Source organism: Octodon degus, unplaced genomic scaffold, assembly GCF_000260255.1.
Source record: "Octodon degus isolate 3935 unplaced genomic scaffold, OctDeg1.0 scaffold00113, whole genome shotgun sequence".
Classification (NCBI taxonomy): domain Eukaryota; kingdom Metazoa; phylum Chordata; class Mammalia; order Rodentia; family Octodontidae; genus Octodon; species Octodon degus.
Genome location: NW_004524689.1, coordinates 8067293 through 8077271, shown reverse-complemented (window position 1 = coordinate 8077271; position 9979 = coordinate 8067293). Strand labels below are relative to the sequence as shown.

General features: G+C 51.1%; 1 protein-coding gene across 3 annotated transcripts in view; it reads right to left on the bottom strand.

Moving 5' to 3' along the window:
- Nucleotides 1-9979, bottom strand: part of Clcn6 (chloride voltage-gated channel 6) — a 35392-nt gene that overhangs the window by 9521 nt on the left and 15892 nt on the right. For all 3 annotated transcript variants that reach the window (XM_023699497.1, XM_023699496.1, XM_004639659.2), the window contains exons 6-13: nt 6215-6321; nt 5565-5691; nt 4923-4990; nt 3773-3831; nt 2381-2513; nt 1684-1797; nt 1250-1416; nt 607-733 (exon numbers count right to left, since the gene is read on the bottom strand). In XM_023699497.1, the coding sequence (XP_023555265.1) occupies nt 607-733; nt 1250-1416; nt 1684-1797; nt 2381-2513; nt 3773-3831; nt 4923-4990; nt 5565-5691; nt 6215-6321 (902 nt within the window). The remainder of the gene's footprint in view (nt 1-606; nt 734-1249; nt 1417-1683; nt 1798-2380; nt 2514-3772; nt 3832-4922; nt 4991-5564; nt 5692-6214; nt 6322-9979) is intronic.

Genomic DNA, 9979 nt, shown 5'->3' with positions numbered 1-9979 from the left:
TTTTTTTTTTTTTATTAAGACATGTATTTTAAACTGGGCATTCTGACACAGGACTACACTCCCAGCTACCTGGAAGGTGAGGCAGGCGGATCCTAGCTTCAAGGCTAGCCCACAAGGGTTGGGGGTGTAACTCAGGGATACATGTGTGTTGCTCTTGGTTCACTCTTCAGCACCACAAGAAAAGGAACAAAAGTGCCTGCTTAATTTTGGCTAACCTATTAGAGTAGAAAGCTTTCTGCTCACACCTGAACCACACACATCACTGTTGTGTAACAGAACAGTTCAAAACTATGGTCTGGCAAGGGGGAGCCCTGGGAATACCTAGTAATGGGGCCCAATAAACTTCTACAAGAACCAGATCCAAACATTTCCACCTCACCCCAGAAGCTGGACCCCAAGGCAGAGCTTCCCCTGAAAAGATCAGGGCTGGTCACAGAAGTGGACAAGACAGAGGCCACCTGGGGCACATCCTCCCTTGGGGGAAGGATGACTGTCTATCTCTCAGCAACCTGCAACAGGCATGCACTGGAGACCTGACACACCTAGCGGCTCTATGCAGAAGCCATTTCTGGGTATAGATGCAGGCAGCAGAGGCACTGGGGTTACCTGGAGCTGGAACGAGCCATTACCGATTTGACTCGAAGAGGACATCTGTCGGCATTCTCCCAGCACCATCGAGGCCACAAACACCACCACGGTGGTTACCAGGGACACCAAGAGGCTTTCCAAGACTCTAGGGAGCAGAGCACAGAGGTCACAATGCAATACACAGATGGCAGGTCCTGCTGACCACCACCCTCCTTTCTGCAAGAGGCACTCCCAGCAGCCCCTGGTCAGTCAACACACACATGCAGAATTATCAATCTGCTATCACCCCACAACTTGGGTACAACGTGTGGGTAGTTTATGGACTGCATCAATCCAGCGGGCTGCTGCATTCATGTCTCTCCCGAGGAATGGACAGGCATCTGTGCTCAGTCCCAGGGCCAGGAGGAGGAGCCCATGACAGCCAGCAGGTCAAGAGGTATGCGAATCACCCACAACTTCGAAGTCAGCTCAGCTCAGCCTTTCCACCTATCTGATGAGCAGGGTGAACTTAGATCCCTCTTCTCAGCCTCAGACCAGATATCCAAGCTGGTGCGGGAAGCGGGGTCTGCTCATGTGAGTGTCTTCCTTGGGAGAGGTGGTGGCCTGGCCCTCAGCATCTCAGGGAGCTACAGCAGGCTGGGGGAGGCGACTGCACAGGTACCTGACAAGTTTAGGTTTCGGGTGCACGTTTCGCATACGGTACTTTGCAAGCCTCTTGTTCAGACAGTTGAATGTAGCTCCTAGGAGGCCCCCAATGACCCCCATCACGACGAAGAACCCCAAATCCATAGCAGTCCAGAGATGACATTTTTTATCAGAGTCAGAACACTGAGAGAAGGGAGCAGGGGGGAAGAGAGAAAAACCAGAGTAGCCATGAGCACAAGAAGGAGCAGAGGAGAAGACAGAAGCAAGAGCTGGGGCCGCCTCCCCTTCTAGAGTCCTGCTCCAGAAAGTGCAGGTGTACGCAGGAGACCAACCGGCCAGGTGCCCTGCAGGAGTGGCACCTCCCCTCCACGCACGCCCCGCCTGTGCTTTAACCACCAAGAGCATTTCACAGGCCCAGTGGGACATCTGGGGAGAAAGGACTTGACATACCTTGAACTCGCCGAAGTTCAGCAATCCAGGGAGCTGGAAGGAACCCCAACTTCCAAACTGAATTCCAGAACGGAAGAAGTTGAGAGTGAAGGTGGCAGACATAGAACAGAAGAGCTAGGAGACAGGTGACAAAAAGAACAGTCAATAGTGATACCTCTGCCTCCTAATAGTTTCTGCGAAAACTTACTGCTCTCCCTAGAGACCTACAAAACCTGGCCAGGACACAGGGAGGGGTGACTCTATAACAGAGGTGACCACTGTGACAGAGGTGCCTGGACATGAAGAGCAGCACCGGGCTCTGTCACAGAGGCCTGATTATGGAGACCTTGGAGACCTCCTCTGGCATGGACCCCGGGGCACCGGGAAGTGGAGATTCATAGGGAGAACGTGTCACTCGGTAGGACATGGGTTCAAATCCCAACCCTGTCTACTCCTGCCGTAGGCAGCTGTCAGCTTCACATTTTCCAGCTGATAAGCCTCCAGTTCGGTGCACACTTTAACCTTTGGGCAGGAAGCGCTGATTTGGGAAGCAGAAGCGCGCAGCTGGGAGGTTACAGCTGCTACGGCAAAAGAAGCTCCCACTGAGGGGACCCTCAGTCTCACCACAGCAGGGGTGGGGCAGACAAACGGCGGTGTAATCTTGGGGGCACGGGTTGGCCTAGCAGGCGGCTCCCAATGCCCAACGCTATCTCCTCACCACTTTCCACGTGAGCCCTTGGTTCCAGAACGACGAGCCCTCCTCCAGGCTGAACAAGGTGCCCCCGATCGGGGCCCCAAACGCTGCGGCAACGCCCGCAGCCGCCCCTGCCGACACGAAGTCTCGCTTGTCTCTGAGGAGAGAAGCCACAGGCAGTGATGGGTCCGCAGGCTGCACACGCTGCTTCTCACGGCCTTATCGTGCACATTCTCTCTTCTAACCCACGAACAGAATCGCAAAGGATAGGTCCTTGGAGAGGCAGACCTGGCAGCAGGTCACATGCGGGCCAACACACCCTACACGCTGAGTGTGGCTCTAACTGTCCCCCAAAGGCCTGTGTATTATGGGTTGGTAGAGAGACGGGGCCTGGCCGAGGAAGTAGGTCATTTGGGGCGTGTCCAGGAGGAGATATTGGGACCCCAGCCCCTCCTCTTCCTGTTTCAGTTCTTGCTTGGGAGAAGCAGAAGAACTGAGACCCTTAAAACCATAAGCCAAAATCAGCTTTTGTTTATAGGCTGATTTGTCTCACGTACTCTTTACAGTAACGAGAAGCTGACAGGCTGGCTGCCCAGGTGTGATGGCTCCCCACCCGGAAGTGGTGCTGCCTGTACCTGGGCACTCTGAACCTGGGAGACACAGTCCCAGTCCCTGTGGGGCCTAGATCCTATCACAGCTCTCCCAGAAAACCCTGGCGTCAGTGAGACAGTGTAAGCACTCGCTGGCTCCACACAGAAGAGCTGGTAAGCGACGACTGCAGGGATATGAGAAGGGGTCCACGAAGCTGCATGGGGGCCCCCATCCCAAGAGCCCTCCTAGCTATGCAGGAAGTAACCCACAGGCCACAGGGCTGGGGAGCCCACTGGGAAGGGCGGCTGCCAGCACAGAGGCGCCCTATGTATCACTCAGGGATACAAAATACCTTCTGGTAATATGCCCACCCTGTGCCCCTTCTTGGTTAGGTTTTTCAGTCTTGGAGTTTATTACCAGAGATGCTTCTAGGCCTTTAACATGACAAAATAAAGTCAGAGAGCCAACTTGACCTTTTTGCTTTTCAGGAGAAAAATGCAAATCCCCACTGTACCCACCTTCTGACACTCAGATTTTGCATCCAGCTGCTGAGCAGGGCGAACTAAGAGCCAGCTAGAGCCAAGTACCAGGTCTGACTGGTGGTACGCTAGGACCTTTTCCTTGAGGTTCTGGGGACTGAACTGCACTAAGCTGCAGCCCTAGCTTTTTTCATTTTTTAAGACTGAGTTTCGCCAAGTCTCTTAAGTCGCACAAGATCACTGAAACTTGCAATCCTCCTGCCTCGGCCCCCCAGAGTGCTGACATTACAGGGGCCCAGCATCATTTTGCTATTTTCCTGAGAGCCAATTCGTAATGTTTCCATACCTGTCACTTCGGAAGTAGGGGAAGTTAAGCTGAATCTTCCGTAAGGAGATGCTCTGAAACTAAAACAGGAGAAAACAAGTCGGAGAAGGGCCCACAAGGACTGACGCTATGGGAACACACAGCACCTGGACAGATGTACTGCACACAGGAAGTGCCCAGAACTGCCACCTGGAAAATGACCTTGAACCTGATGCTCAAAATGAAATTATTGCTTTCTGGAGAAGTTAATTTTAATCCTGCTCCCAAATTTCTGGGTCCTTTGAAAACTGCATTTTGTGGAGAGTCTACAAGTGAGAAAGAAAAAGGAGAAAAACCTAACAAGGAAAAAAAAAAACTAACAAGGATGGGAGGAACTGGAAGCTGTTCGAAGGGTGAAGCTGGCCCTGTTTGGGTGCTGTCAGGGAGCAAAGGCCCAGCCAAGAGCCACTGCTCGGCCCATAAAGCCCCACAGGACGCCCCACTGAGCCTGGCCTCCTCTACCTCCCAGCTTGTTCCTGGCAGACCTGGCTGTGAGGCAGCAGCAAGAGGAAAAGACTCCCCAAGAAGGAACCGCTCAGGCAGTACCTCCCCTTGGCAGGAGAGAGAACTGGGACTCCTCAGATGAGCTACACTCAGAAAGGGAGCTTGGGGGTCGGGGCAAGTTCCTCCACCACCTGTGAATCCCAGCTTTCTCACCTGAGAACCAAACATCTCAGGTGGCTCTGAAGAAGACAGGAGTTGGCCTCCGCAGAATCCTGCCTGCGGGCAGCTGTCACAGCCAGAGCCAGGCCAAGAAGACTCAGCATGGAGCTGGCCCTATCCCAGGTGGCCCTCCCTGCCCTCTGGCACTTGGCACGGAGATGACCCACCACACCACCCTACATGCAGGCACTCTGCAATGGCTGTGGTGCATCAGAGGACTTTCATTTGCCTATGTCACATTTTTTCCATGTCCTACTTCTGCTCCTAGGACCCAGGAAGGCCTCTGTAATAAGTTGTATTCTAAGGCCTAGGTCATATGCTCTGCTGAGTCAGACCACAAGGTTTTCTTAACCCAATAGCATCAGGCTCCAAGGTCATGTTAGCGTGGCCCCAATCCATGCCCAGCCACATCCTTGGCCCAGGCAGGAGTCTGCTCTGAGCGATGTAGCCCCAGCCCAGTGGGCCTTACCTGAGGAAGGCCAGCTCCCACCACGGCCCCACTGTGGATCATGGGGCCCTCCTTCCCCACAAACAGGCCTGGGACAGTGAGAGAGACAGCAGTCAGCACAGAGGTCTCTGGCTCAGGAGACCTTTGCCAAAGACCTTTCTCTCGACTCACAGACAAGCAGTGGGCCATCTAAGGGGAAGGGGGAGCTAAGCCCCCAGCAAAAACCAGTTCCATTTAGAAGTCCTGCTAGGAGGTTTGCACAGGGTGCAGACCCACTCCCTTATTACCATACACGCCTGGAGCTAGCATGGCTTTTACAGCCTGCAGTGGGTATACTCTAGATGGGCACCTAAGTGCCCACACCATATCCTTGTGCTGCTTCTTGGCCCATACAGCCTAAAAGATTGGCACAAAAAGTGCACTGCCTTTGGGAAAAGCCAACCCCATAAACCGATTACATGGGTGTGACTGAGAACAGCGGGCGTGTGTCAAGCCTCTCTGAGCAGTACTATACTAACAATGTCTGCATGTAAAAGCCTTTGGACAGAAGCAGCAGACACTGCTTCGGGCGGACCCTTCAGTGGGCAACGCACTACACACCGAGTGCTTCCAGTCAGCCTCACCCGAGCTCCTGAGGGACAGGAGCCGAAAGAGCCTCCTTACCGCCGGCCACACCGAACAGCACTCCGAAGGCTTTGCAGAGCAGGGTCCGGAGCCGGACAATTCCCGGCACCTTCACACCATTCAGATAGCACTTGATCTCAGGGATCCCAGAGCCCGCCGCCACCGGCTGATGGGGACAGGAGACACCTCGTCAGCTCAAACTCCGCTGCTGCTTGGCTTTACCTTAACAAGTGGGACATGGGGAACTCCCTGGGAGTCATCGGGGTCACCTGAAGGTCTATGTAGTCACAGGAGCTGGGCCCACCCTGATTCCACATTCAGCAGCCTCAGGCACAGGACCATGTGCACTTCCGGCCAGGTCCCTGGGAGTCTGCCTCTGGTAGGAGCCAGTGGCAGCCAGTCAACCAACAACAGTGTCCCACCTCTTAGTCTTGACCCAGGGGTGTGCACAGTCCTCCAGCTGGTTCAGTGTGCTGCCGCAGGGAGAAGCCCATCTACCTACAGCTTCCCCCTCCACCCTCACTGCAGGCCAGAACCTTTACTTCCAGAAACCCCCCAGTGAGCCAGAGGGCCCTTCTGCAGGAACCTAGGTGCCCCTCGGGATGTTCCCCACATACTCAAACTGGAGATGGGAAAATGAAGAGCAGGACCCCAAATTTCATTCATCGAGCAACGTCCAATCTACCCACCTCAATTAGGACAAGAAGGCTGGCCAAGAAGACAAAGGTCAGGTTAAAACCCAAGAGCTCCAGGAGAGACAGGGCCAGGCAGCCTTTCTGGCTACACTCCTCCACTGCTGTAGAACTTCAGTTAAGGCAAAAGGGCTCTCAGCCACTGGGCGTCCCTGTTACCACGGGAAAAGGTACAGCTCCCTCTAAGTCACTTCGGCTGCCTAGTGCACACCTTCCTTTCTCCATGAATAGAGTTTTAAAGCTGCCTGAGGTAATAGCTACAATAGGAACTACTTAAAAATACGGAGAACCTGCCAGGTGTTCTGTCTGGCACATGCCTGTAATCCCAGCCCTTGGAAGGCTGAGGCAGGATTCTTGTGTGTTCAAGGCCAGCCTGGGCTACACAGTGAGTTCCAGATCAGACAAAACTACATAAGCAAGACCCGATCTCAAAAAAAAAAAGAAAAAAGAAGTAAAAATATGGAATACTTCAAATGCTACATCAAGTTACATATGCTCACAGCCCTCACTTTAAAAAACCTCAATATTATGCCAGATTTTCTCCAGATAGTTTTAAAATAAGACATTAGATACCCTTTAAAAAAGAAATTAACGACAGGTGCAGTAACATGTGCCTATAATCCTTGCTACATGGGAAGGGGACCCTGGGATAGAAGGATCTTGAGTTCAGTCAGCCCAGGAAATATAGCAAGACCCCATCTCAAATACCAAACCAAACCAAAACAACACTTTTTCCTTCCTTGTTCCTCTGGGAGAAGCTACTAAGCTGAATTCCTTTTTGCGTGTGTGTGCGTGTTTGTATAGGGTCTCACTATGCAGCTCAGACTCCTAGTGATCCTCCTGATTTCTGCCTCCCTAGTGCTGGGATTACGGGTGTGTGCCACCATGTCTGGACTCCAGCACAGGCTCAGGGTGCTGGGGGCAGGGCCAGCATGGCATGCAATGCCTGGGATCGAACTCCGGCTTGCCTAAGCAAGTGCTTAGTCTGCTGAGCTATGCTGCCAGCCCTCCTTGCATGTTTTATGTCCATATTTTTCACGCCATCCTCTATGTATGTTCCACAGCTTCCTGCTTTTGTCTCAACATTTAAATTTTTTTTAAAAAATTTAAATTTTTGAGAGTTAACCACACTTATGTACATAGCTCTGCTTCACATCTTCTGTGTGAAGTTAAATCATAAGACTGCACCATAATTTTTTTACTCCTGCAACCAGCAGTACATTATGGAGCTCTTTTTAAGGCAGGGAACACTTTTTATTCAAAACCCATCAGAGAGGGCCGGGGAGATGGCTCAGTGGAATAAGCATTTTGCCTGGCAAGCGCAAGAGCCTGAGTTCAATCCCCGGTTCCACCAAGAAGAAAAAAAAAGAAAGCAAAACCCATCAGGGAATGGACAATCTGGGCCTGTGACAAAGCACTTATTTTTTTTTAATTAATTTATTTATTTATTTATTTTACATTTATTTATTGTGTGTGTGTGTGTGGCCAGCTCAGCCCACCAGGGGGCGGGGCCGGCTGGCATGTGGCGCTGGGGGACCGAACCGCGGTCCCTGTGCTTTGCCAAGTTTGTTCCAAGTAGGTGCTCTAGACCACCGAGCCATCTCACCAGCCCCAGCACTTATGTTTTAAAGCATAGGTCAGTAATTGAATGAGAGCATACACTGCTATATATGAACTAACTGATCAGACCACAACTTTTCAATGTTTTAAAACAGACTAAGCTTCCCTATAAAAGCACCTTTGTGACATTTTTAGTATTCCTCTCCTTCCACAGAATCCACACCAACCTCCTCATAATCCTTCTCGAGGGCAGCCAGGTCCTCCTGGGCCTTAGAAAACTCCCCTTTCCTCTATCCCCTCACCCACATACCAGTGAACGAAGGCACGCTTGGCGCACATCAGATCAACTGTGGTCCAGGCGAGCCCAGGCCTCGGCGACTGCTGTGGTGCTGCTCAGCATGCACACCGCCCGCTGTACCTTAGCCAGGTCTCCATCAGGCACCACAGTGGGGGGCTTGTAATTAATGCCCACCTTGAAGCCAGTGGGACACCAGTGCACAAACTGGATGGTTAAAGTCAGATTTTTTTCCCATGAGAGATAAGGGGCTTCCAAGCTTCCTCTGGTGTAGGCCTCGCTGCATCCCAGAGAGCACAGCACTGCAGAGAGCAGCACCACATGATTAAGCCCAGCTTCCCTCTGAGGTCAGAGATGGGAGGTGCGGTCGCAGGCACTGCCCACGCATGTCTTCTGTGGTCTGCATCCCTTCCTGCCCTGCTCCTTGTGACACAGGACCCCAACACACCTGGACACGGCCTCTCTACTTCCTCAGAGCTGGCTCGGAGGAAAGCCTGTCTCCTTTTTACCCAAATAGACAGCCTCATTTGATCTGGTCAGTGAGCCTGCGCATGGCAGCCTGGCTGCGCAGTAAAGCTCCCAGCTCGCAACACCACCTTCCTGCCGTCACCAGGGTGATGGTCACCTCTGGACCTGGCCCGAAGGGGAACTTGGAACAGTCACAGGAACAGGCACCTTCTGACTTTTCCTGGCGCTTACTAGCTTTCAGGTTTTCTCCTGAGAAGCTATTCACATTCTTTCCCATTTTTCTCTTGGACTGCTGGGATCTTCTCCTTTCTACTTTTTTTTGGGGGAGGGGGTCTTTGTGAGACAGAGTATTGCTATGCTGTTCAGGCTGGCCTTGAGCTCACTCAGTAACCCAGGCCGGCTTCAAGCCAGGAAAACTCCTCCTGCCTCAGCATCCCAAGTACTGGAATTTTAGGCATATGCCACATTATGCCTGGCCTTCTTTCTAGATTTTGGAGACTGAGAACTTGTTTTTCACTCTATAGTGTTTTGTTGTTGTTGGGAATATAATATCCCCTTTATAGGTGCAATATTTATTTTGATGTGGTCAAATCTATCAATCTTTCCCTTTACAGCCTATGCCAACTAGAGTTTTAAGAAACTAGTTCCTACTTTTTTTTAAAAACGTATTTGGGGGGGTGCGGGGAGATGGCTCAGTGGAATAAGCACTTCCCTGGCAAGCACAAGGATCTGAGTTCAATCCCTGGTTCCACAAAAATAAATAAATAAATAAACAAACAAATAACTTATTTGGTTGTTATAGGATCTCAATACACCGCTAAGACTCAGTGATCCCTGTTTTTCAGCCTCCTCAGCGCTGGGATAACAGGGGTACATCATTACGCCCATAGTCCCTACTTAGGATATTACCTAGTCTCTTAAGACTTTGTCTTGCTTATTGTTCAGTTCAGCTTATTTATAACATGAATAGGAATCTATTTCTGCATGTGGATTAACTAATGTCTCAGAATATTTTATTAAATAATCCATCCCTTGGGCTGGGGATATAGCTCGGTGGCATAAGCACCTGTCTGGCAAACACAAGGTCCCGAGTTCAATCCCCAGTACCCAAAAAAAAAAAAAAAAAAAAGTCGCAGCATTGGTGGTTCAGTGGTAGAATTCTTATCTGCCCCCCCAAATCCATCCCTTCTGCATTAATAGCCAACACTGTCATTTATCAAATTTCTCTATAAAAAAAATAGCAATTCCCTATTATTGTCCCACTGGTTTAGATACTGCTGTATCAATATAGTACTTTTTCAATTACTGTATCTTAAACTTTAGCTGGGTGTGGTGGTCTATGCCTGTAATTCCAGCACTCACAAGACTGGGATGGGAGGATCACTGTGAGCTGAAGGCCAGCATTAACTACACAGTGAGACCCTACCTCAAAAGCCAAC